This window comes from Doryrhamphus excisus, linkage group LG23 (genome assembly GCF_037039965.1).
Source record: "Doryrhamphus excisus strain RoL-2023G ecotype Guam linkage group LG23, RoL_Dexc_Guam_v1.1, whole genome shotgun sequence".
Taxonomy (NCBI): domain Eukaryota; kingdom Metazoa; phylum Chordata; class Actinopteri; order Syngnathiformes; family Syngnathidae; genus Doryrhamphus; species Doryrhamphus excisus.
In genome coordinates, this window is record NC_136379.1 from 520,136 (window position 1) to 547,924 (window position 27,789).

General features: G+C 43.4%; 2 protein-coding genes across 4 annotated transcripts; both read left to right on the top strand.

Annotated features, from left to right (window-relative positions):
• The first annotated feature begins 166 nt into the window (after nt 1-166).
• On the top strand, nt 167-16,036 carry stag3 (STAG3 cohesin complex component). The gene is made up of 32 exons (XM_058075343.2): nt 167-559; nt 911-973; nt 1,068-1,155; nt 1,315-1,539; nt 1,907-2,003; nt 4,124-4,200; nt 4,283-4,487; nt 6,182-6,333; nt 6,470-6,667; nt 6,809-6,907; nt 7,138-7,217; nt 7,335-7,442; nt 7,815-7,902; nt 7,983-8,085; nt 8,161-8,264; nt 9,238-9,330; nt 10,138-10,230; nt 10,321-10,521; nt 10,719-10,783; nt 11,728-11,815; nt 11,886-11,966; nt 12,047-12,139; nt 12,223-12,391; nt 12,520-12,644; nt 13,492-13,593; nt 13,704-13,837; nt 13,933-14,058; nt 14,177-14,358; nt 14,573-14,771; nt 14,867-14,968; nt 15,067-15,139; nt 15,224-16,036. Exons 2-32 carry the CDS (start codon nt 924-926, stop codon nt 15,269-15,271), a joined length of 3,648 nt encoding a protein of 1,215 aa, XP_057931326.2. The 5' UTR covers nt 167-559; nt 911-923; the 3' UTR covers nt 15,272-16,036.
• Nucleotides 16,037-16,246: 210 nt separating this feature from the next.
• On the top strand, nt 16,247-26,795 carry mcm7 (minichromosome maintenance complex component 7). Of its 3 annotated transcripts, none has more exons than XM_058075347.2 (15): nt 16,248-16,493; nt 18,240-18,319; nt 19,083-19,247; nt 19,398-19,522; nt 20,750-20,930; nt 21,006-21,143; nt 21,232-21,381; nt 21,461-21,575; nt 21,877-22,008; nt 22,086-22,169; nt 22,271-22,482; nt 23,085-23,350; nt 23,787-23,955; nt 24,618-24,727; nt 26,319-26,795. In XM_058075347.2, the coding sequence occupies exons 1-15, from the start codon at nt 16,463-16,465 to the stop codon at nt 26,542-26,544; spliced, it is 2,184 nt and encodes a 727-aa protein (XP_057931330.1). In that variant the 5' UTR covers nt 16,248-16,462; the 3' UTR covers nt 26,545-26,795. The 3 variants fall into 3 exon arrangements, 2 of the variants coding, with proteins under 2 accessions (XP_057931330.1, XP_057931331.1); XM_058075348.2 differs by lacking the exon at nt 16,248-16,493 and adding an exon at nt 17,687-17,741; XR_013625468.1 differs by lacking the exon at nt 26,319-26,795 and having other exon boundaries at nt 16,247-16,493; nt 23,761-23,955.
• Nucleotides 26,796-27,789: the final 994 nt, after the last annotated feature.

Sequence of the window (27,789 nt, forward strand, 5' to 3'; positions counted from 1 at the left end):
GCATCTTCTCCGTAAGGTAAAACCGGTAGTCTTGTTCCTCTTGAATCAAATCACCAACGTAATAAAACATGATTTGAAGTTATTGAGGGAGGAATTGAGTTTAATTTGAAAGTAAACACCGGAAGTCACGTTTTTGACGCTTGGGGAATTGACGGGTATTCATGCTGTAAGCCAACCTGGAACAATGGACCCGTGCCACGGAGGACCCATTAGGGACCTGCAAGGAGGGGTTAGCTTGGAGGGAAACCTTGAATAAATCCTGTCAACATTTTATGTCAGTTGCTTGTATGTTTCGAAGTTAGAAATGAGCTTCAATAAAAAGACTACATTGTAACCAAAATTGCAGCTACAAAGTTTGCTACATGTTATAGTACAGAGATAAGACAAAGCTAGTTTGTAGCAGGTAACAGGAATGACCAATCTGATGCAAGCCAACTTTTCAAGGACCTATCACAGCCTTCGATGATGTGTCTCTGGCCAATCAGAATCTTTGTTGTTAGATTGTATTACGCCTTTCCGCGCCTTTGATGTGACTGGGTCAAGCAGTGAAAAAACTTCGGTAAGTAGCAGACCACACCAATATTAGGAAAGTAACAATCCATATTATTAGCAACTAATGAGAAATATTTTTAATCGTAATTATTAGTACTTTCTGTTGGAATTGTGGCTAGCAATGTAGTACTACAGATGAGGCTAAAGTGCGTAATTAATTGCCACCCAGTCAATTGTCTTGTACTGTAAAACCATAGACCATAATTTGCAGTTTTACTAGTTCTGAGTAATACAGATTGAACTTGTGTAAAAATAAAAAGTAAGCAGTCAATAATGTGATATTTGTTCACTTGAATAAAGTCAAGAAAAATGTATGCTTGAATTCTCTGAAACATGAACACTGCCTTTGCCTTGCCAGCTTAGTCTGTCCCATGGGGAACCCTGATTCTGCATCAAACATGTCAAGTGACGTCTCTGACAGGTACCAGTGTCAAATAAATATGGGAACTCATATAATTGGGAGACATGTTACTGTATATGTAGTCACATATACTCTATTCTTCTGTCTTTGTTAGCTTTGATGATTTATCAGATCTAGATGAAGACTATGTGGTTCCAGCGAAAACCACAAAGCGGAAGAAAACAGCGCCAGCAATGTCAGTTGTAAGTGAATTTCCACAACACTTCTCTGCTATCATCAGGTCTAGGTAGCATGGCGCAGCTGTAATTGTTGAATGTCAAGCCACCGCTAATTCTGTCGATGGCATCAATTCACTGGAAAACCCCTGCTGAGCTGCCCTTCTGTCTCCCTCTCATCCCAAGCCACCCAAGAGGCAGAGACGTAAAGCTGCATTGAGAGCGACACCCAGTTCGCCCAACAGATCCATCTCCTCTCCACCAGACACTGCTCAGCAGGAGCAGTCACCCCAAGGGACCCCCAGGCAGACCTCACCGCAGCCTGGGACAAGAGTAGCGAACAGAGGCAACCGCCTTATCAGTGCAAAGGATGTCTTTGAAGCTGTCATCTCTGGAAAGACTGCCCTGGTGGTGAGCAAACTGTCAGCAGAGGTCCAAGGAGGTAACAGGGGAATAGAGATAAAGACATGAATGGACGTAGCTACTGAGGGAGGCGGTTTCTAATGAGAGGGATTATTGTGTTGTCAGAGGCTGACGGATGAGAGCCTCCAGAGTCGCCTCAGATATGCAAAGAGGAGCAAGCAAGGCTTTGCACTGGGTCGCATTGTTAAATATTGACAGCGAGCATCCATCCTTACTGTTGTTGTGATGTTATGGCTCTTTGAGCTTGTGTTTTGCTGCTATAAAAAGCAATCCCGCATCATGGAGGATAACTCGTGTGATATATTATTTAAAATCCAGCTGTCTGAGTAGCGGTTGTCTTTTTGTCCATCCCTAGACAGTGGTCGACGAGTGGCTGGACGCCTACAAGCAAAGTCATGAGACTGGGATGCTGATTCTCGTCAACTTCATTGTTCAGTCCTGTGGATGCAAAGGTCAGGGGTCAAGGGGGAAGCCAGGCGATGGATAGGAGGTGGGAGGGATGTGGGTCAACAGATTACCTTTCCAATTTCAGCTGGGGCCAAGGTGGAGTATTGATCCCTTGGCATGACTGGATCACATTGTTAAACTTCTCTGAATAGGAAGTGTTTTCTGAAAGGACGAGAAAAAAAGGGAATGCCACTTCAATTTGTCTATTCATTAAGGCTGCCAAAAATTACGTGGCAATTAAAATATTGAATTAACAATGTCAAAATTTAGAGTGTCTCCACACAGTCACACAGAATCTGATGCTCTTTCATAATTTATATTCTGACCCAAACACAATGACAACAGTGCAACTCCAACACCATATAGTATGTATCTTGCAAACTTCATCAACTTGCAAACATCCTTCAGTCCATCCTCGGAAAAACAAATGTTCATTCTTTTTTTTTATAATTGTCATTGAATGTGAGTGTGAATGGTTGTTTGTCTATATGTGCCTTGTGATTGGCTGGCGACCAGTCCAGGGTGTACCCCGCCTCTTGCCCAAAGACAGCTGGGATAGGCTCCAGCACCCCCCGCGACCCTCGTGAGGATAAGCGGTAGAAAATGAATGAATGAATGAATGAATGAATGTGAATGGTTGTTTGTCTATATGTGCCCTGTGATTGACTGTCGACCAGTCCTGGGTGGACCCCGCGTCTCGCTCCAAAGTCAGCTGGGATAGGCTCCAGCATATCCCGGCGACCCTAGTGACGATATGCGGCATAGAAAATGAATGGATGGGCGGGAAGGGAAAAAAATCCAAACCTGCATGCCCCTGTGTGAAAAAGTGATTAACCCCTTGTTGCTCTTTCTTCCCCCGAAAAGAAAGTCATTTAGATCTATCAGTCTGCAAAATAAATATGGGATTCGTATCACAGTGAGAGACATTATCCACAAATGGAAAACATGGAACAGTGGTAAACCTTCCCAGGAGTGGTCGGCCAACCAGAATTACCCCAAGAATGGAGCGATGACTCCAACTTCCAAGACGAAAATCTCTGCTGAACTAAATTTTTCAACAAAAAAAAATCCCTTCAGTACCAACCATTTTAGACGATTTTGATTATATAAATATAGAACTAACTAACTAAAAGAATGACAACTTTCATCAGAAATAAAAGTTTGTTTCTACCTTTTTCCATTGTTTTGTAATCAGTAGTAGAATATGGGTAAGTTTCAGGAAAATATCAGTTCCCGACTAGAAAAAAAAACTTTTTGGTGAAAAGATACAGTTCGAGCATTACTTTCATTTTGACACAAATAGATTTTGTGACAGCTGAAATATCCAAGTAACTATACCGACATAATGACACACAAAAATGTGTTGTTGGGATTGGACTTTGAGAATTATTAAAACGTTTAAAGACTTCTTTCGTATTTAATAAATGAAGGATTATCTCAATTGGTGTTTTTATTGTGATGATCTGGGGCTATGTTGTTGAAGAAGAATGTCCGGTCATCAGTTTGTGGCCTCAAGCGGAAATCCACTTGGGTTTTGCTGCATGACAATGATCCAAAACACACCAGAAAATCCACATCTGAACAGCTGAAGAAAAACAAAAGGAAGACTTTGGAGGTGTAGGAAACCCATTGCAAGTTACCACAAAGGCTTGGTTGCAGTTGTTGCTGCTAAGGGTGGCCCAGCCAGTTATTAGGTTCAGGAGGCAATCACTTTTTCACACAGGGCCATGTCGGTTTGGATTGTTTTTCTCCTTTAATAATAGAAAGTTTCATTTAAAAACTGTGCTTTGTGTTCAGCTGTGTTGTCATTGACTAATATTTGTTTGATAAGTCGAAATAAGTGTGACAAATATGCAAAATAAAAAATCAGAAAGGGGGCAAACACGTTTTCTTTGAATGCAAATGTTCAGTTCCCATTAAAGAGATTTGTGTTAGACAAATGGATTTTCAGAAGTGTGTGATATCTAACCATCTGCTGTCATTTATCTTGATATAAAATGGTCATATTTCAGACATAGTTGCAAATGGTGATTAATCAGTAAGGATTCATTCATGTGAAAATGATTAATCTGATTCATTAACTGTCCTCATTTGACAGCTCTAGTATTCATGCATGCTTTTGCAGGAGTGATTAGCAGAGAGATGCTGGACTCCATGCCAAATGCGAATATCATCGCCACGCTAACCAAACAGTTTGATCTGGTGAGACAAAAATGAATAACACAAGCATGGTTTGTTTGTAACTGTAAAAAATGGCTCAAATTATGTACGGCTCTTCTTCCAGAATGAAGTGACATATCCTCTGTCCAAGCCGGGCCCCTCGCTGAAGCGATTCAAAGCAGGCCTCTGCGAGTTTGCCCGGGTTCTCGTGCACTCCTGTCGGTGTAGTCTCATATACGACGGGTACCTCTTCCCCTTTGTGCTGTCGCTACTCACGGGGCTCACAGACTCCCAAGTCAGAGCCTTCAGACACACAAGCACACTGCTGGGTGAGCAATACCACATTCACTCACTAGTCATAAATAAGTACACTTGCACAATCTAGTCAGACCTGTATCCAAAATGATTTTTGTAGTGTGTAAATGCTGATTCTTTTATGCAGCTTTCTGAATTGTATGGTGTAAGTACCCATGTTGAGCTAAGATGTCACAAAGGTTCTCGCCTACACTAATGACTGACGTGAGCGGAAAGACTGATATGGAAAAAAAAACGATATGCATTCTTGTGTCTCCTTGAGGCGGAAAAACCTGCTCCATTCAGCCCACATCTGTTTTTGCTGCTGGAGGAGCTGCTTTTGTTATTCACAATGCACTTCTAGCTGTGTAGCATCTCTTTTGTAACATCTGCTCCCCTTCCTTGAAAGTGATTATTTTGCTCGAGTCAAAAAACCACAGAGACAACCCATAATGCCTTTAGGCTGGTATGAAACATGTAAGCAGGATAGTCACACTCCCCTCAGTGGATCCTGCAAAAACAATAACTGCTGTATATTACTAGGAAGTGTTATTAGCACACACAGACTGGCAGCTCAAATTATTACATTGTGAATGTATATTAAACCTTGTGTCTTATATGTTATATAAGCATAAGAAATGAATATGGTTCATGCAAAGGGCAAGGAACAATATTTGGTAACTTAGACTTGGGTCAAAATAGGGAGGCTAAATGCCTTTCAAAGCCTGTGTGCTGTGTCTCGTAGGATTGACACTCATATTGCGTGTCTAATGGTAACCCTGGCTAATAGCAATCATCATATAAACCAAACACACCACACACCTCGGTACAAAGCAGTAGAACCATGTGATTTATTTTCAGTGAATATAATAAAAGTTTGATTTGTATATAATTTCTGTTCTCAATCAGAAATCACTCCACACTCTTTATTGCTCTCTGGTTCTACCATATCTTACTTATTGTGTGGAAATATGGGATCATAACTATAAAAGCAATCTTCGCTGGCTAAATGTACTGCAAAAAAGGCCAGTAAGGATAATTCATAATGCCGCCTACAGAGAACATACTAACTCCTTATTTCTAAAATGACAAATACTTCAACTTGCTGATATAGTTCATTTTCAAACAGCTAAAATAATGCATAAGGCTAAAAATAAGCAATGAGCTAAAAATGTCATCCAATACTTCTCTACAAGAGAGGAGAAATATGATCTCAGGGAAGAAGTACATTTGAAACACTTCTATGCTAGGACTACGTTATGCTAGCCATAGCATTTCAGTATGTGGAATCAAACTATGGAATGGATTGAGTAAGGAAATCAAACAATGCACAACGATGAGCCAATTCAAGAAACAATACAAGCAGTTGATGTTTGCTAAATACAAGGATGAAGAGTCTTGAACCAGTCATGATGTGCTATATATATCACTATATTGACACGCACTATGGTACCCATTATGGCATTGGATGCTCATATCACCCAGTACTTTGGTACGGGATTAAAAAAAAAAACCAAACCCTTAAACTAGTATATTAGGAAAGCAGGAAGTGAACAAATGTAACAGTTAGTGATTGTAAAAGTACCAGATGGAGGGGTAGGATTTAATAAGCTTTGCTTCTTCCTACTCCTTTTGGACATGTGGAACTGGGAACTGATTATGTGATGCATTCAATTGTAATCTGAGGCATGTTCAAATGAAATAGATGTGCATTTCTGTTCCCTGTTAGCCTTGAAGCTAATTTCTGGGATGGTGGAAGTAGCTGTAATGGTGTCCTTCCAGCTGCACACCATCAGTCGGCGCTACGACCTGGAGAAGGGTAAGGAGGCCCACGAACAAGACTCTGAACGACTGGAAGAGCTCCAGGCCACCATCAGCCAGGTGACACGCACACACACACACACACACACACACACACACACATGTACTGTGACACGATGACCCCTTAGGGCTAACTGTTTGACCTAGGCTACACTCATATTGAACACAACCATGTGTGTTTACAATGGCTCCACAGCTGCAGGAGAACAAAGAGGAGATGTCATCTATGATAAACACCACCTTCCGTGGCATTTTTGTGCACCGCTACCGTGACCAGATGATGGAGGTCCGGGCAATGTGCATGGAGGAGCTTGGAGTGTGGGTCAAGACGAACCCCGAGTACTTCCTCACCGACTGCTATATCAAATACTTGGGCTGGATGTTGAACGACAAGGTGCAGCAGCGAGACGTTTGTCGTGATTCATTCTGTTGCTTGATATTGCTAACGGTCTTCGAGTCGCCACGTACTGTTTGCATCCGTGTGCATATGGCATGTCAAGTGTGTTGTGTTACTCTTCTGTCTGCTCTCTCTCAGCAAAGTCTGGTGCGTCTGCAGTGTGTGCGAAGCCTGCAGGCTCTGTATCAGGAGGAGGAGTTCATTGGCCGCCTGGAGCTTTTCACCAGCAGATTTAAAGTGAGGCGTCCCTCTGGAGCAGAGCGCTTCCTTTCTCCCTCCTCTCGCCCTATCTTCCTGCCACAGCATCCTATCTATTGTTTCAGTGTATTGTTTCTATTCTCCTTTTTCATTTGTCTTGTTAAGCCTTGTTCTTTGGCTGGCTTCGTGTTCATTAACTCCTCTCTGACACAAAACCAAGACGTGAACTGGAAGAACAATGTGTATTTGACAGTCTAGTATGTCTTTAGGAGAGGATGGTCAGCATGGTACTGGACAAGGACCAAGAGGTGGCAGTGGAAATAGTCAAGCTTTTGCTGCTAATCGACCAGTGAGGGGCTTTTCTACTATTACAAGAAATCAAATGACAAGTGTGCTTGCAAAGGAAAATATGTCGTGATGATCTGCAGCTTCATACAAGCTTTTGGTGTTTTATGCACATCTGCAGGGGTATGGAGGAAGGCCTGGGAGAAGAGGAGTGCGGTCTTATCTATTCTCTGGTTTACGCCTCACACCGCAGCCTGGCATCTGCTGCTGGCCTCTTCCTCTATAAGAGGTATAAACACATTTTTGGTCTAATTTTTGTGCAGGGCTGTGCAAAAGACACCAGTAGTTGTGTTTTAGGAATGGTACAATGCAAAAAGTAATAATAAGGTGCACTGGACTATGAGTCATATTTATTTTTGCAAAATATAAGACTAAGAACAGATATTTCATCTGGAAAGGCCAGTTATTCAATTAGACAATAGCACACCCAACAACAGGTGTCGGTTTATTAACATTAACATTAGCAATAATAATAATACATTTTATTTGGAAAATGTTTTTTTTCGTTATAACTATAATACATCCCATGAGCTCTAACAGTCTTTTCTATGAGGCCAAAAAAATGAAAGTATTTGTATTGTTCTCATTGTGTGTGTTACAGGCTACAAAGTGCCATTGACAACGAGAATGAGAGGGGCATGAATTTAGACTTTTTCCAGATCCTCATCTCCTTCTACCTTCAGTCCAAGGTACATTTCTTTCCTTTTGTCTGCCTTGTAACCTCCCTATGATTAATGTAATGCATACAAGAAACTCTTATTATTACAAGTTCCATGATCATGCGACCTACCTGGTGGACAGCCTGTGGGATGTGGCCAGTTCCGAGCTAAAAGACTGGGAGAGAATGACCATACTTTTACAACAGGAAACATGTGAGTTTGCTGCAAATGTGTGCATATAAACGCCAAAGACGCTGATTGTGAGTCTTCTTTTGACTCCTCATATAGGTTTGTTGGATCAGGAGGAGGGCGCGCTCCTTGAGTTGATGTTTTGCGTGATCCGACAGGCAGTGGAAGCCACGCCGCCTGTTGGGAGGGTCCCGGCCAAGAAGGTGGGGACGCAACCATGATAGCTTAAGTCAGGGGTCTCAAACTCAATTTACCTGGGGGCCACTGGAGCTAGGGTCTAGGCGAGGCTGGGCCGCATCAGGTTTTCCAAAAAAAACCAAAAACGCATTTAGTAAAAACAGAAAAATATACAAACTTTTTCAGTGCTTTGGTTCCGATTTTCTACAAGAAAGGCTCTGATAAAACATTCCACTGTTCTCAAATATCTTACTTTTTATTTTTCTACACAAAATAAGATGAAAAATAAATAAACAAATCAAGAATAAAGCAAATCAATCAGTAATAAATAAATATAATAATAATAAAAAGTTAAGAAAGCACATATAGTTGGTGGGTAGACAAATGATTTTTTTCATATTAAAATGAACAAAGCATTATTAGAGCCCTGTAGACATGACAAAACACGACTATAGTCACATTTATACTCTTTTTATTTACAACATATTGCGCAACTGCAGGGTCTTGAGACACATGCTAACTCGCAAACTAGAGAGCTAGCGACCTAAACGGTAGCCTTCAAGTTATTTCCTTTCAACTTAAATAGCCAAAAACTTACCACTTCCACATGGATAGGGAGGATAACTATTAACAGTTATTTAACCTTTAACATGAACATGAATCAAACGTAATAATTTTTTCTGGGTACATGATACCATACAGCATCCATATCAAACTTTCGCGGGCCGCACTAACATTAAACTTTCATATCAAGGCGGGGGCCTCAAACTAGTGTCCTGCGGGCCACATTTGGCCCGCGGGGCCACGTGTTTGAGACCCCTGGCTTAAGTAGTTGTAGCATTGAGCTGCTTGTGTGACAGAATAGACATATTACTCAGTAGTCTGGGTACACTATATGGACAAACCTATTACAACTGCAGGAGTATGGCAACATAGTTAGTCTTTTGTGCATTGTCTTCACCTGTCAACGTGTGTCTATGTTTGTATGTTTACACAAAGGGTCTGAATGTGAAGGAAAAGAAGATCCAGGAACAAGACAAGAGGCGTGTCACCACCCATTTCATCCCCCTGCTGCCGCAACTGCTGACCAAGGTAACTGTCCTGTTTATTAGTCCTTTTTAAGTCCATGGACTGGCTCCTTGTTGTCTAAACTTAGAGAGTTTATAGTAATCAATTGCTGTTGTCATCGATTGCTGTATAAATCAAAGCAAAGCAAAATATCAAATATCGAGTGGTTAGCGCGCAGACCTCACAGTCCAGTCCAGGGTGTACCCCGCCTCTCGCCCGAAGACAGCTGGGATAGGCTCCAGCATCCCCCGCGACCCTCGTGAGGAAAAAGCGGTAGAAAATGAATGAATGAAAAAACAAAAAAATTTAACTATATTAGGAAAGCAGGAAGTGAACAAATGTAACACTTACTGATTGTAAAAGTACCAGATGGAGGGGTAGGATTTAATAAGCTTTGCTTCTTCCTACTCCTTTTGGACATGTGGAACTGGGAACTGATTATGGGATGCATTCAATTGTAATCTGATGCATGTTCAAATGAAATAAAACCATTACCATTACCATTACCATTACCATTACCATTACCATTACCATTACCATTACCATAAATGAGCATGCACATGCCCTAGCTTTTTATGGATAGCAACACACACCTGTTGAAGGCCACCAGTCCAGGGTGTACCCCGCCTGTCGCCCGAAGACAGCTGGGATAGGCTCCAGCACCCCCGCGTAGAAAATGAATGAATGAATGAGCGAATGAAAACTACCAGTGACTCACCATCGGTGCAAGAGTGTTTTTATTATGTGTGCTGAAAATCCAGTCCCATATCACTGTACAATGAATATTATCATTTATTGAAGTATGTCTTTGCACCAATGCCCACCTTCCAGTACTCAGCAGACGCAGGGAAGGTAAAACTCCTCCTGCAAGCTCCCCTGTACTTCAACCTGGAGATATACTGCAGTGTACAAGGGATGGAGAAGGTAAGAGACCAATTGGAGTTGAAGACTTTACAACAATAGCCAATGCAGTTAGTGTGTACTTTTTCTCATGTTGCTTTACCGTGTCATCAGCATCTGGACCAGCTGCTGTCTCAGTTATGCGAGATTGTGGCGAAGCACACGGACGCTGCCGTGTTAGGGGCGTGCGGCCGCCTGTTCAGCGCGCTTTGTTCCGACCACTACACCTTTTCCTCCCGTTCCCGTATGGCATTTAGTCAGCTGGTGGACAACCTGACAGACTGCTTCAGCGCCTATTTGAGTGACTTGCTGCAGGTATGTAAAACTAAAGTAGAGTGCCTTTGCTCTCAGACATGATACTACATGAATTATACTACTCTTTTTCTACTGAGCTTCCAGACTGTTATATATGGCACAAAATGATATTCTATTCCCGGTTCTGTGGTTATCATCACATGTGACATTTTCAGAACTCAAGTGTGATGTGTGTTTGTGTGTGTGTGTACACACAGGGTACAACAGATGACGATGTTTACAGTGCCGCCATGGCCTTAAAAAGGATTGCAGCCTTGAACAGGTATGTGTTGCTATCCAAAAAAAGGTAGGGCATGTGCATGCTCATTCGTGGTAATGGTAATGGTAATGGTAATGGTAATGGTATTGGTAATGGTTTAATTTCATTTGAACATGCCTCAGATTACAATTGAATGCATCACATAATCAGTTCCCAGTTCCACATGTCCAAAAGGAGTAGGAAGAAGTAAAGCTTATTAAATCCTACCCCTCCATCTGGTACTTTTACAATCACTAACTGTTACATTTGTTCACTTCCTGCTTTCCTAATATAGTTTAAAAAAATTTTTTTTCATTCATTCATTTTCTACCACTTTTTCCTCACAAGGGTCGGGGGGGTGCTGGAGCCTATCCCAACTGTCTTCGGGCGAGAGGCGGGGTACACCCTGGACTGGTGGCCAGCCAATCCCAGGGCACATATAGACAAACAACCATTCACACTCACATTCATACCTATGGACAATTTGGAGTGGCTACTTAACCTAGCATGTTTTTGGAATGTGGGAGGAAACCGGAGTACCCGGAGAAAACCCACGCATGCACAGGGAGAACATGCAAACTCCACACAGAGATGGCCGAGGGTGGAATTTAACCCTGGTCTCCTAGCTGTGAGGTCTGTGCGCTAACCACTCGAACGACGTGCCACCCTTTTATTTATTTATTTATTTATTTATTCATTTTCTACCGCTTTTTCCTCACAAGGGTCGCGGGGGTGCTGGAGCCTATCCCAGCTGTTTTTGGGCGAGAGGCGGGGTACACCCTGGACTGGTTTCCAGCCAATCACAGGGCACATATAGACAAACAACCATTCACACTCACATTCATACCTATGGACAATTTGGAGTTTTTTGTATTTATATATATACGTAATATATATATATATATAGTATATTTATATATTAATTTTTAATTATATATTTAATATATACACGTATATGTGTGTTCCAGTGCCAAAGACCTAACAGCTTGGAGGTTGTTTGACTCCTGCATGGACCTTCTTAAAAGCAGGCTGGAATCCAGAGAGCTGGATGAGGAAGTCTGGGCTGATTGTCTTCATGCTGGATGAATAATGACGAGAGTGTGACTACTCTTGGCTTTCATTTCAGCTCTTTGTGTCGGCTCTGAGATGCTCCGCCTTCCATCTGATGTGGGCCAAAGCCAATGCACACGACTCTGCACCCACCGAGGTGCCCGAGTGACAACGGCGCATTCCTTTTTGATTTTCTGTTTGACTTCCCGGTTGCTGACCCTTGTCTGTCTGTCCCAGGAGGAGCTGAAGCTTCTGAAGAATGAGGTTCTCTCCTTGTGCCACATCTGCCAGACGTGTTTGTGTCTGGGCGAGGCTGAGATCAGGGATGAGGTTGGAGCATCAGTACCAACAGAAATATCCTGATCTCACATGCAAAATCATGAAAACATATTTTTTCCTTCCCTCCACTGCAGGCCTTTAAGCTGCTGTGTGATCTGCTGCTGCTTTACAGCACCAATTCTATCCGCTCTGAACCAGCCCTCCGAAGCTTATACCTCTTGCCCTCCGATGCAATGCGTGCTGAACTGGCAGCCTACCTTCTGGACTATGTCTTCTCAGACTCTGACAGTGTGGGAGTGGAAGGTATTTGAAGTCATTATTGTCTGTCATTAAGTGTTCATGGCGGTCCGTTGATAAGACTTTCCAAGTATGAACTCCATCTTCAATACATGGCATCTGGTCATCACCTGGGGTTTGTTTCACTTCCACAGACGAGCACGAGGAGATCGCCCTTCTTCAGAAGCAGCGCCTCCACCTGGCCGGCTACTGCAAGTTGGTCATCTACGGCGTACTGGACCTCACAGCTGCCACCGACGTCTTCAAACACTACCACAAGGTAGAAGTCATGTTTCAGCTTTTTTTCTGCTACTTCTTGGGGGCATGAAAACGGCAAAATGCCCAGTTCAATTATGAATCCAGGATGTGAATCAGAGTGAGTCATTCCTCGCACCTTGCTGTTGTTCTCACTCTCCTCCGGAGAGAACTGCAATCAAAAGAGGCGACATAGCAAGAACACAGTGTATTATTGTCATATTTACCTCCCACCAATGATTTGGCTTTTGGACTGTCAAATGAATGATGAAAAAATGATCAGAATAATCACAGTTTTTAAATTCATCAATGATGATTAATCACAACTACATTATGTCTGAAATATGCCCATTTTTACTGTATTTAATGAAACAAATATTTTGTATGTATTAACACGTCAATCCATGAAATCTATTTTTCTAACACGAGTCTCTTTAACTCATTAAATCTCAGTCGTCTCTCGGGGTACCGGCCATTTTTGATTATTTTCACTGAGGCACACAGAATATTGTATTCTTGGGCTACATAGATAAGATTAAGGAAAGATTCAACTCTCATCTTTGATGAGAAAAAATGTTTGTTTGGAGTCTTTAAGCTCATGGAATCCATACTTACTTATTTCCTGACGTGTTGAAGTTTGCATGTATACAAAGTTCTTTAATATAACTCTGTTATGCATGTATGAAATAAACCAAACCATGACCACTACCCTCTATTAGCCCCAATTTGGTGTGGTAAAGCTATAATCTATAAATAGTGAAGGAAAAAAATCCAGCTCACCCGACTCAAGCTTTATTAAACGTGGCACCCAGAAATGGAATTGAATACTGTGCTAATTACGATCATCTGATGTCTTGGATGTCTTCTAACAGTACTTTAGGGACTTTGGCGACATCATCAGAGACACCATAATCAAGACCAAGGCGGTCAGTCCTGTGCTGAGCGCCAAGACTCTCTGCCTTTGTCTGCAGCAGGTGGGCCATATTGACACACGTGTTGATATTTATCATACGTGCTCAAGGTGTGCTCGCAGACGTCCTCCGTTGCTGTCAGTGTGATAACTAATTATTTGATGTCAATCCAGCTTTTCTCAGAGATGCTGATGGAGGATGTCAGCAGACAGGATATTAGCAAGATCCGAGATTTAGCCAAGAGGCTCGCCCTGACTTTCGGCACTGACCTCGAACGTGCTCGCACACCTCTGTTGGCTCTGCACAAGTGAGTAGCAAGTTTTATTTGTCTTGAAGTGCTCATCAGCTCAGTGTGAATCCGGATGGGTTGTGGTGGTCTTCGTTGTTTCTTTCCCCTCTCAGGGGTGGCATCGGTTTTGCCTTCCGTGCTGTGCAGCAAGAAGCAGAAGAGCAGTTCCCCAACGTGGCCTTCCTGGAGATCCTCAGCGAGTTTAGTTTGAAGCTGCCCCAGCAGGAGCGGACCCAGCTGTGAGCTTTACGGCCCACGCATGAACTCACTCACTCACTCACTGTGGAGCACAAATGTGCTCAAACAGACACATTAAATACGCATTTGTGGTTCTTTTCATTGATTGTTCCCTCTCAGGGCTGCTTTCCTGAAATCCAAGTGTCCCCATGCTGCCCTCTCCTGGCAACCGGTCAGAGTGTATCAGCTCTCCTTGGAGGGCCGAGTCTCTGCCAGACGCAAATTGGAGCTGGAGGAGAGAAGGGAAGCCGCCACTCCAGGAACCACCCCGGTTACTAAGCGCAAGAAGACATCCGCTCAAGGTTAGACAATGAAAATAATACTCCGGTTTCTTTATGGTCATTTTCATATTAAAAAAATACATTTTGGCTGTTACATAATTATAGGTTATCATCATTTCGGCCTTTTCCCGTATCATTCATGGGCGGTTTCTAGGGTACAGGGCCAATTAATATAGTATGTGATAGTATGTTTTATAGCATCATCATTCAATGTGATATCATCTCCCTCATTCAGGGTCAGTGTCCAGCACAGTGAAAAAATCCTGGTTGGACAGCAGCAGCATCCACAGTGGTTTGTCCACTCCGGCCTTCACCTCCACAGCCCGGAAGCACCCGTCCACAATGCTCGCTGATCCCAGGGAAGATGTCATCTTGGAGTCGGATGTTGGCAGCGGTTTATCTGGGACTAAGTCCGAGGATGAATTCTCCTCAGGGTATGCTGTTTTTAGTTTTTAAATCATGACTGCATCTGAAGTACCAATCGCAGACCCACCCAATGGTGGCGTTGCGACTAACCCAGACATTTCAGGTCACAGATGCGAAAGGTGCGTCCCACCAGGCGACAACACTCCTCCCTACGGGTGCAGGGCTCCACCTTGACTCCGCAAGAACTGAACAACCATCTCACCTTGTGAGAGGATTTAGTGAAAACACTCACAAAAACCGAACGGTTTGTGACGCTGCAATAACGACGCGTGTGTGTGTGTGTGTTTGCGTGTGTTCATGTAGGCTGTCGCTGATAGAGGATGACCCCGCAGAACAAGAAATTGACGAGTACGAAAGTGACTCTTCATACACGCTGGTAAAACAAATCTTTATGAAATAGTCTGTGCACTGTGTAAAGCAATATGACCTCAATATGTCTCATACTGTTATTGTTCCACAGCCCTCCACCCGCCACAGTACCAGTGTCATTGATGAACTGTTTGACTGAAGTCCTGTCGACTTGTCATGCAACATGTCTGATTTGTGTTTTGCACGTTTGCTCGTTAAAGCTTTGTTTTGCAGCTATGGATCTTGTTTTATGGGTAAGAGAGCTGAATGAATTGAACAAAAACAGGGTCTCAATGTTACTGTTGTGATGATTTACAAGCACAAAAGATCTGTTTCACTTTATCCCTGTGCAAGACACTGCTCTCTGTTTCATGTTAACATAACCTATATTTCTATGATGTCTTTTTAATTTAACAACGTAAATTAAGCGTGTTGATTGTTCACATGAATGTGAAAATGTCATTCATAATCATAAAATGCAGTTCTGGACTCATGCGTTTTCACATGACGTGTAATAAGTACTAAAATTGGCAGTTGTGTTTGATTTACCAGCTACAAAAGAAAAAAAAAACTCATTCAGATTGAGTTTCGATATTGGCGATAATGACCCTGTATTTACCTGGTATCGGATTGATACCAAATTGAGCAGTATCACACACCACTGGGTTTGTTCACTGCTGATACAACAATGTCATCACCATATTGGATGTGGCAAGGCTGTTGTAAATGAATACAAGTAAATTTACTTACTTTAAAAAAACGCCTTTCTCCAAAGAAATTTAAGTTAATTCCTCTTGTTTATACATTCACACAAGCTCTTACAGAGCAGCATTGGCACATCCAATATGGTGGCGCTTGATGCTGAGTCTTATCTTGTTTGCAACAAAGCAACATATCTATGTCTACAACAGTGACATGCAATGACTACAAATGTACTATAAAACTATAAAATTACTATAAAATGTATAGACTGCATATTTGATTACTTCCTATAAGTCAACAGTTGACCTGCTGGGTACTGTCTTCCTTTTGTACTCAAATACAATCACCGCCTTTCGCGCCATTCGCCACTCACAAGGAGGATGTGACGTAAGGTTAGGTCCCGCCACCGCGGCTTTCCCGCCAGGGCAAAGACCCGCCCCTTTGGGAGCTGCAAGTTCCGACGTGATTGGTCGACAGCGACGTCAGACTCGCGCCACTTCTGCAGCGCGGACAAGCAGCGAGTTTACGCAAGTCAACAAGTCGGTCACACCGGAGAGTGGAAGAGACATAAACGACCATATATTTGAAAATAAATCACATCTCTTGAGCTTACTCTGGGATTGTGGAATTAAATCCTTCTCTGCAAGACATGGCGCGCAAAGACTACGCGGCGGAGAAAGGTAAAGAGTCGTTTTCTGAAAAAACAGCAACAGGTTAGCTTCCACACAAAGTTCTAGAAAGTCATTTGTATGTCTTTCTATTACCTGACAAAATGGCTGCCGGTGAAAACATTCTAATGTACACTTTTAAGCGAGTGTTGCGGCCAAAATGGCGTTTTCGTTTCCATTCATCTGATTGCGACTACAATCTCCTCACAACGCATGTAAAACACGCGTCTGTTGAAGTGACTTAGGGGTTTAAATGTGCGGGTTGAAGTTGTTCCAAATGTGTTAAGCAAGGGGGCTTGTGACTGCCCAGTGACCCGGATGAGGCCACAGGAACAAAGGAGACAGCACATGTCCCACTGCTGTATTAGAACTACTATTAGTAGTACCGGTGACCCTTCTACAGCTAAAACAAAGTACTTAGTGGTGCTGTTTACGTGTATTTCATCTCATTGTTGCTACCAAAGTAGGTTCATGTGTTTAAAATCTGTGTGCATAGTCACCCGACAACACTTACAGAGCTACGTTAGCATGCTAAACCTGGTTAGCCATATAACTTTTGGCTTCATTGTTTACTTTTTTATGAATTGCATCATTCTTGTGCAAGTCAACAATATACAAAGTATGCAACATTGTAACAACAACAAAGAGTCAATCCAATGGTGTTCGGGCTAGCTTGAGTCGAATTAGCATTATTAGTTATTCAGTAGAAGTTTAACATCAGCAAAGTGGGCAATAACAGCACGAAATATCATTAAAAATGTATACATACATACATACACCAGCGTACATAAATAAGCAGCCCTGCACACAAATGCTGTCAATGCAGGTGGATGGCGACTGTGCACGACAAAATTAAAAACGAAACATGCACACGTACATTGAATTATAATTTTACTATTGTGTGTGTGCGCGCACTCGCGAGTGTGTGTAAATGCAGTTGTGAAATGCATTGGAAAATAAATACTCTACCACTACATGCAAAGGCACTGAATATAAAAAAAACTGTTCAACGTATTCCTAAAAGTCGCTTAACTTATGTTGGCCGTAATATTCTAGTTTAGTAAATATAAGTAAGATGATGCTGCATCAATAAAAGATGGCTGGCTTAAAAACAACAGCAGACCTCACGCACTAATTTTACGAGCGGAGGAAACGGCGGAGCGATACCGGCGGTGACGAGCTCGCCAAAGCCATGTGCTGCTTTGTTTACAAAAACATCCTTCAGCACACAAAACGACAAACCAGCGCAGCGTCGTCAAAGTGAGTGTGGACACATCCGATTTCGCCCGCTTGTCTTTTTAAGTCTATTGTGACGTGCTAATGGAAGGTTGTTTGTACTTTGAAGAAGTGCGGGGTGTCTTTTGACTAAACAAAAAAATGGACCCCGAAGTGCGCTTGTTATGTGTATTGTCATCCTCATCCGGAAGCGGAGTAGCTACGCAATGGTGGTTATTTCATCTTGAAAGCAGCCATGAAATCAGGTATACGGGTCAGAAATGTCATTTTTTTGCATTGGGTGTAGTTTTAAGAGACACTGAAAGCGATAGTGACTCATCGAGAATACAGGATGCCATGTTACTCAACAAAGAGGAAAGGGAGGGGGGGGGGTCGTTCCACAACAACAAATTAGCTCCCAGCATGGAGGCCCCACTGCTGTTTCTCATTAACACTTTTAACCGCATTTGTAATATTCCACCACATTACAAAATCCATTCATTGTATGTGCCTTTTAATAGTGAATTGAGATTTTTTTTACAGATAAGTGCAAGAGGTTCCTGCAGGAGTTTTACACAGAGGATGACAATGGAAAGAAGGTGTTCAAGTACGGAGTGCAACTTGTAAGTAGATGTCGTGAAAACAGTTGATGGTATGGTATTTAAAGGTGGGCATGTTTGTCACTTTCAAGCAAAACGAAACGGGAGAGAGGAAGCAAAATATTGTCGTGAAACTTGTTATTCTGGTTCTTGGAAAAGAATTGGGATTGCCAGAGTTAAATGTGTGTGCAGAGGTTTGACATTTTGGGAAAAGCTTGTTCTTTTCAAGTCGCCTGAATTACAGTACATTGATCCGACGGGCAAACACATGGCAACATCGAAACACCCCAAAACAGAAATTAGATGTATGTAGTGGTATTTGAAAGATTTTCACGTTAAAATGGTAAATAGATACTTCATTGATTTTGAAGGAAGATCCCTGCGTTTCACTGACATTACGTTCTGAGCATACCAGCCAATGGTGAGAATCTGCGAGTAAATGAGAAGCCCATAAAAATGTAAACAATGGACGCACTGCTCACCCTTCCTGCTCCCTTTCTACCTGCATTATAAGATATTTGTAATTAAATGAATGAGCTATTTTCAATAGAAAAGCAGCCTTTTTTTGTGGATGGGGTGCACAAAAAAATCCACATATCTGCCAGGTGGTGAATACTGAATTGTGACTATGTGGGGATCTACTCAAATGGTTACATTTCGTTCCTATATGTTGGTAATGGGGGGGGGGGTTTATCATAGAAGCTAATGATGTATGTGTCTTGAAAAACTTAAAGGAACATACATAGAGCTTATTCGTGTCCTTGGGCAATTTGTCCATGAATTATAGGTGGCGCTGGCTCACAGGGAGCAGGTGTCCCTCTTTGTGGACCTGGACGATGTGGCCGAGGACGACCCGGAGCTGGTGGAGAGTGTCTGTGAGAACGCCAAGCGCTACACAGGCCTCTTTGCTGACGCCGTGCACGACCTACTGCCTGAGTACAAAGAGAGAGATGTAAGTAGAGTCGAGCCAGTCTGGTCTGATTCAAATGTCTGCAAGCTGTGAGTGGACGCAGCAGCCTTTCACAAGTCCCTACTGTTTGGTGAGATTTGATGGACTCCGATTTATCTAACAGCTTTCTCTTGAATCTGCTGTTTTGTTTAGATCGTGGCCAAGGATTCTTTGGATGTGTACATCGAGCACCGCCTGATGATGGAACAAAGGGCGCGTGACCCTGCGGATACGCGTGACATGCGCAACCAATACCCGCCAGAACTCATGAGGAGATTGTAAGTTACGGTGCTAAAACCTCCATTTACCATCAAATCCACCGTGGAAGAGAATTCCTGTAGCAAATCTTGGAAACTGCAGTTATCAGTTCCCAGATCAACCCGTCTCCTCTGTCATACAACCTTTATGACTTGTAGTACATGCAATATTTTAAGCAGCAGTTTTGCATTCTAAACTGTCATAAAATGTAAATCTAAAAATGTACCTCCAGTGTGTAAATAAGGTAAACTTTGTACTTAAATAAATGATGTACATATTAGTAGCAAGCAGAGATGTATTATCTGTACCTGGATGGTGAGTCTTGTTGCAATAAGGCAGGAGTGTCCAAACCTTTTCCACCGCGGGTCACATACTGAAAATTAGGGATGTCAAAAGCCAGCACTAATTTTTTTTTTTTTTATTATTATTTAAAGTTTTGTAAAAATGTTTGATAAAAACCCACCCTTGGCCATCTCTGTGTGGAGTTTGCATGTTCTCCCCGTGCATGCGTGGGTTTTCTCCGGGTACTCCGGTTTCCTCCCACATTCCAAAAACATGCTAGGTTAATTAGCCACTCCAAATTGTCCATAGGTATGAATGTGAGTGTGAATGGTTGTTTGTCTATATGTGCCCTGTGATTGGCTGGCCACCAGTCCAGGTTGTACCCCGCCCGGCTCTCGACCGAAGACAGCTGGGATAGGCTCCAGCACCCCCTTGACCCTTGTGAGGAAAAAGCGGTAGAAAGTGAATGAATGTTTGAAAAAATGATGTATATTTAAAGACAAAGCTATGTTTTATTTTGAGTTAATGTCAACATTTCAGCCTCTTTTCACATTTTTTCCTTTTGACATATTTTTTTAAATTTTTGCTGTTTTTTGGTTTAATTGCATTCACCATGGGCAGAGGGCCAATTTAAAAAGAAAAAAGAAAACCTGCGGGCTGTGCTATGGACACCCCTCCATACTGTAAAGGCAACAGAGCCGAATTTGCAAAATATGTTGTTCATTATTGCCGCATTAGTCACATTGTCCTGAGCAGCCAGGACAGAGCATTTAGTTCCAAAGAGTTACATTTGTGGTTCTGTGGGTGTCGTACTTTCACACTTTATGCTGTCAATAGGTGCAAGTTAAAAAACATAGCATAAAAGCAAATGACACTTGTGGACCATCACCCTTTCTGTTAAGTGAACGTTAAATCTACTACTAAATGTATAAACGCACAATTGTACTTCTTTTGTCTCACCCCAGCGAGCTCTACTTCAAGCCCCCCAGCACGTCTAAACCCAAGGTGGTGCGCGACGTCCGGGCCGACAGCATCGGGCAGCTGGTGAACGTTCGAGGCATCGTGACCCGCGCCACCGAGGTCAAGCCCATGATGGCAGTGGCCACGTACACCTGCGACCAGTGCGGTGCAGAGACATACCAACCAGTAAGACTTATCCTCTTGACATATGTCCGTCACGCCTCGAGGAGGGCCGCCATTCATCATCTTCTTGTCTTGCAGATCCAGTCGTCATCTTTCATGCCCCTCGTCATGTGTCCCAGCCAGGAGTGTGTCACCAACAAGTCTGGCGGTCGCCTCTACTTGCAGACCAGAGGCTCCAAGTTTGTCAAATTCCAGGAGCTCCGCATTCAAGAGCATGTAAGAAACCTCCTTATGGAAACCTCTTAACCTAAATGTGACGTCAGAGTTGTCTTATGAATCTTCTTGAATTACTCGCCAACTTCAGAGCGACCAGGTGCCCGTCGGCAACATCCCAAGAAGTATGTCTGTGTACGCTCGTGGCGAAAACACACGCCTGGCCCAGCCTGGAGACCATGTAGCCATCACAGGGGTCTTCCTGCCTCTGCTGCGCACAGGCTTTAGGCAGGCTACTCAGGTACTGTGGCCACCTGTTCTATTACCTCCTATTTCGGAATCGGAACAATACTGTTTGAAACTGAACTTGGTGTCTTCAGGGTCTTCTCTCCGAGACTTACATGGAGGCTCACTGCATTACGCTCATGAACAAGACCGAGGACGATGAGCTTGGAAACGAGGAGCTCACGGATGAAGAGCTGCGCAGCATCACTGGTGTGTCTCATGTCCTTAAACATGTCCTGTGATGCCATACTTCAGTTTTTTAGACCAGACCTAGACATAGACTTTCCTTATTGTCGTTGCCTGGCTCCCGTGTAATAATAAATAATAATGTGGAGAATAAATGGATGACATCAAATATGAACAATGTGCAGCGTAAACAGTCATTTGCACAAATAATTTCAATCATTTAGAATAAATAATAATAATTTAAAGTTTTGGTTGTGCGTGTGGGCAGGTAGAGGGGCTTATTTGGCATTGAGCAGTCTGAAGCGGTGATGATGTTGCTTTTTAGACGAAGGATTCTACGACAAACTGGCTGGATCGATCGCGCCTGAGATTTACGGCCACGAGGATGTTAAGAAGGCTCTGCTCCTGCTGCTGGTTGGTGGTGTGGAGCAAGCCCCGAAGGGCATGAAGATCAGAGGTGAGCGCTTGCACTGCTATAAGGCTTTAAGGCTTTGGAGAGAATAAAATCTTTAAAAATGTCCTGCTTAAACTCAGGAAACATCAACATCTGCCTAATGGGAGACCCTGGTGTGGCCAAATCCCAGCTCTTGTCTTACATTGACCGCCTGGCTCCTCGCAGTGAGTACTAGCAACAACTAAAGCCTCTCTCTGTGTGTGTGTGTGTGTGTGTGTGTGTGTGTGTGTGACAATATCGCTAACCCGCTTCATGTTTTCCTCAGGCCAGTACACGACAGGCCGAGGCTCCTCCGGCGTGGGTCTGACGGCAGCCGTGATGCGTGACCCCCTGACCGGGGAGATGACCCTGGAAGGTGGCGCCCTCGTGCTGGCCGACCTGGGTGTGTGCTGCATCGACGAGTTTGACAAGATGGCCGATGCCGACCGCACAGCCATCCACGAGGTGATGGAGCAGCAGACCATCTCCATCGCCAAGGTAACGCAAACTAGGAATATGCATATGTATGAAATAGGGCTGTCAAAGTTAACACGTTAATGACATGTAAACTTGGTCCACACCGAGAGTTTGCACGAGTTTGCACGAGTTTGCACGAGTTTGCACGAGTTTGCACGAGTTTGCACGAGTTTGCACGAGTTTGCACGAGTTTGCACGAGTTTGCACGAGTTTGCACGAGTTTGCACGAGTTTGCACGAGTTTGCACGAGTTTGCACGAGTTTGCACGAGTTTGCACGAGTTTGCACGAGTTTGCACGAGTTTGCACGAGTTTACACGAGTTTGCACGTTTGCATTGAACTGCCAGCTAAGTTGGAGTTACAGCTGCTATTGACTTGATTGAATTGAAGTCCAGCGTTTTGCTAGCATTAGCGATTTAGCATCAAATGATCTAAGGGAAGATTTTCAACATCTATTTATGATGTATTGTATAAAACTATGGCAGGAACAACATCAAATGAAAAGCACTAACCACATTGATGCACATTAACACTCAGTCATCAGTACCTTCATGCAGTCCCACATGGTATCAGCCCTAGTATGCATATTTCCACAGTACTTTAACACGACATCTGACCAACCAGGCCGGCATCATGACCTCGCTGAACGCCCGCTGTTCCATCCTCGCCGCTGCCAACCCGGCGTACGGCCGCTACAACCCCAAGAAGAGCATTGAGCAGAACATCCAGCTGCCGGCCGCGCTGCTATCGCGTTTCGACCTGCTCTGGCTCATCCAGGACAAGCCGGACGCGGACGCTGACCTGCGTCTGGCCCAGCACATCACCTACGTGCACCAGCACTGCAGACAGCCCCCCACGCACTTCACCCCCATCGACATGAAACTCATGAGGTGCGTGTGTCATCACTGTCATACTACATCCCTCTTTTTGTAAGGTTTTCCGTATTTTGAAGGGGGGGTGCGCTCTTGTTTATATTTGAAAATCGAAACTTGACTCGGTTTTCTTTTTGTTTTGAAATACAAAAAAATCCAACAATTTTGGAGTACATTATTACAAATTTTGATTTTTTTTTAAACTTTTTTTAATTTTTTCCTTTTCTAATCTGATTTTTATTTGTGACGAAGTTGAAGTTATTGTTGTTTTTAAAAAGGTGTAAAACTGTTGTTCTTACACTTTTTAATCTGCCTTTTCTCATTTATTCATCCTAAAAAATGACTTTTGGGGTAAAATTGCTAAACTTGGCAACATTTTGTTGTTGTGTGAGTGTGACAGTTGTAAACGCACCATCTAACGTGTCCAGGATCCACCGTTCAATTCCCCTCACAGGCGTTACATTGCACTTTGTAAGAAGAAGCAGCCCGTGGTGCCCGAGTCGCTGGCTGACTACATCACGGCCGCCTACGTGGAGATGAGAAAGGAGGCACGGGTCAGCAAGGACACCACCTTCACATCGGCCCGTACCCTGCTCTCCATCCTCCGCCTCTCCACCGCGTTGGTGAGAACGTCGCTGATCGCTAATATCTCAATTGGGATTCATTAAGTTAACTGCAACTTTACCATGTGGTCTTCATCGGCGGTTCAGTGTGCGCTAAAGTGCTTACAGTGCAGGTAGTGATGAACACCAATCTACTGCGCCGTGAGCACTTCCTTCCCACGCTGGACAAAACACGTGATTGTTGTAAAAGGCACTTCCTGTTTACCTCTGGCTGCCAAAAGTGCTGTTTGTGCAGGTAGCGTTGTCCGCCTACTGCAAAACCAGCACTTCCGGCAGACTGACGGCCCCAGGCTGCACACGTCCGACCACCAGGGGGCACACTTGAAGAGCTTCTGAGAGTCTGAGCATGTTCAGCTTTGCAGGGTGGGCAGTCAGCCCCCGTGCCAACCGAGCAGCTGTGCAAACCCATGCAAAACTGACCACGCTCGGAAATGACGTCCCCGTGTTCCCGGGAACCCGTTTGGACCCCGTGAGAGACTAGCTGGTGTTGAGAGGCGGAGACTTGGGCACTTGCCGGCCGTCCCAGAGGGCATTGCACTTGTCTCGGTCTGACAGTGCCGGCACAGCGCAGCAAATGTCATCAAGATATTGGCTCTCCTTTTTGTTTTTTCCTACTTTTATTTTTTTCCCCTGTAATCCTGACATCTGCTTCTCCGGTGCAGGCCCGCCTCCGCACGATAGACCTCGTGGAGAAGGAGGACGTCAACGAGGCCATGAGACTGATGGAGATGTCCAAGGATTCGCTGCAAGCCGACAAGTCCAGCGGCGCGAGGTCTGCGTCTGCACCTCTCAAACTTTGCTTTAACGAGCGTAGACGCCGCCACTTGTGCCTGGGGCTCTTCTGACCCCTCCCACCTACCCCCCAAAAAATATTTTACGAGATTCTAGCATCCCTCTTAGAGGAGCTACATGTCCTGGAGGAAGCAGTAAAAAGTTCTCTGGGTGTTTTTATGGAGCAGCGTGTTCACATCTAAAGATGTTTAAGTTAATGCCTTACCCTCTAGTGTGTGCTTTACGGTAAACTAAACAATAAGTTAATGCCTTACCCTCTAGTGTGTGCTTTACGGTAAACTAAACAAATTTGTTGAAATACTTAGTTTATATTTTTTATAAATGTGCAAGTAAGCAGGTGTCAACTATATAAACACTATTACAGTATTATACTTTACCTTATATTATGTGCATTATGGTAAACTAGCAGCAGTTTAAGGACTGTTTGAATTTTAAAATCAATTACTTTTGGGGAAAAGGTGATTTTTATTGATTTATGATGATGTAGCCCTTTATTCTTGTCACGTATACAGGAGTACAAGCGAAATAGTGCAATCATCCGTCCATATATATACAACATACTATGCAGTGAGACAGGGGTGACAGGAAGGGATGATTGGGCCATCATATGAATTTATCATTTATAGCATTAAAATTATCTAGCAATATTTCTAATATTTTTTCTACAAAGGCAGGAAAATGTCAAGTTACAGTAACTTAACACTTTTTTCCCCTCGCATTGCATTCTATACATTATCTTTTGAAAAATGAACATATTTGTTAACAGTATCATAGACAAGGTGGTCAATGTGATGAAAATTCATTCATTCATTTTCTACCGGTTTTTCCTCATGACTGTGCTGGAGCCTATCCCAGCTGTACACCCTGGACTGGTGGCCAGCCAATCACAGGGCACATATAGACAATGTGGGAGGAAACCGGAGTACCCGGAGAAAACCCACGCATGCACGGGGAGAACATGCAAACTCCACACAGAGGAATCGAACACCGGTCTCCTAGCTATGTGACCTGCACACTAACCACTCACACAACATGCAGCCTGGATGGATAATTGTTTTATGATAATGTAGTAGAGCTGTCAATCAATTGAAATCAAATAAAAATAGTTAATTGTGCTTAATCACATTTAACTCACAATTAATCACAGTTAGAAGTTTGTATTCAGTTTTTGCATGTTATTTTATTCATTCATTCATTTTCTACCGCTTATCCTTACGAGGGTCGCAGGGGTGCTGGAGCCTATCCCAGCTGTCTTGGGGCGAGAGGCGGGGTACACCCTGGACTGGTGGCCAGCCAATCCCAGGGCACATATAGACAAACAACCATTCACACTCACATTCATACCTATGGACAATTTGGAGTGGCTAATGAACCTAGCATGTTTTTGGAATGTGGGAGGAAAGCGGAGTATATGATGAATAAAAAGTTAGAATGACTCTAATACCATTCAGGGTTTCTATAAGTCGACCAGTAGATAACATGTCCTAAAACCTTTCAAACTGATCACTTAGTGTTTAAATTTGTACCTTCTTTTGCAAAGTTGGCGCTCATAATCTCTCTCTGGTCCGCAGGGTTCAGCGTCCGGCCGACGTCATCTTCTCTCTGGTGCGTGAGCTCTCCACGGAGGCCGTCTCCGGCCGCGGCGGGCCGGGCGGCACGGTCCGCATGTCTGAGGCGGAGCAGCGGTGCGTCCAGCGAGGCTACACTCCCGCCCAGTTCCAGGAAGCCCTGGAGGAGTACGAGGAGCTCAACGTGTGGCAGATCAACCAGGCTCGCACGCGCATCACCTTCGTCTGATTGTGGAGGAAGGCGAGGTGTGTGTGTGTGTGTGTGTTCGGGTGGCCTCTGAAATGCATGGACACTTTTCTCCCAAAGTTAAATGTTGCGTTGTTAAGCGATTTGGCCTGTAAATAAGTCCCGACAAAATATTTACATCCATATTCCAACATTGACCAGCTTTACTCGGCTTTTATGTATATTTCCACCATACATCGTCTACTTTGATTCTTTTATTGCCATGCATAGGTATAATAAATTTATCACTCGCTCATTGACTTTTTGTTTGCGAATGAGGTGAAAAATGGCTTTTGGGAAACATGGACGCTTTCAGGAAGCGCCACGGCGGTGGCTACCAATTACGTATTCCATTTATAGGTCTGCTTCAAACAGCCCAAGAGCTCATTTTCCTGCAGTAACGTTTCAAGACAGATGTTCAAAAATGACTTTGTGATTTACAGCCCCCTCCACCACCCCCCACCACCCCCCGCCCCCCAAAGCAAACATTTTCAGGCCTACCTAAATGATCCTCTCCACTGGGCCACATTTCACAGGGGATTGTTCACCCTTGGGGGGACAAAATGTGTGCATTCTAACTTTTTTTATTACATTTTCATCATATTGTTTCGTACGGTGGATGAGTGGTTAACATGTTGACCACACATCAGGAACATCTGTGTTCAAATCTCCGCTTGGGCATCTCCCCGTGCATGCGTGGGTTTTGTCCGGGTACTCCGGTTTCCTCCCACATTCCAAAAACACGCATCATGTTAGGTTGATTGGCGACTTTAATCGGTGAAAAGTTTTATTCTCTGATGAGGGAAAATAAATGGAAGCTTGACGCTCCAGATTGCTTCCAACGTTCCTGACATGACAAGGAGATGTTTTCCATGTGGCACAAGTGAAGGTGGCGTCGTCATGATCCTTCAATGCAGCTTAAAGTTGTGCAGGGGTGTCAAACTGGCAGGACTGGAGGAATTACGGCCCTCTCTTGGACCGTTCTGCGTGTTGAAACATCTGGGCATGCCCAAACCAATTTTTGAGAGGATTAACACAAATGGTAAAGGTACTCATTAGTTTTTTAGTTGTGATATTCTTTGTATTTTGGGTGGTTCTTTTTTGTTTTTTACGAACGGCCTCTTTCACTTTAATTCTCAACAGTTTTATCTCACCAGTTCTTCTTTTTACATTTTGAAGTACTTAGACCCTTCAGTAGTAATAATCTAATAATAATAATAATAATTTAAGTGTAATAAAATTATATTT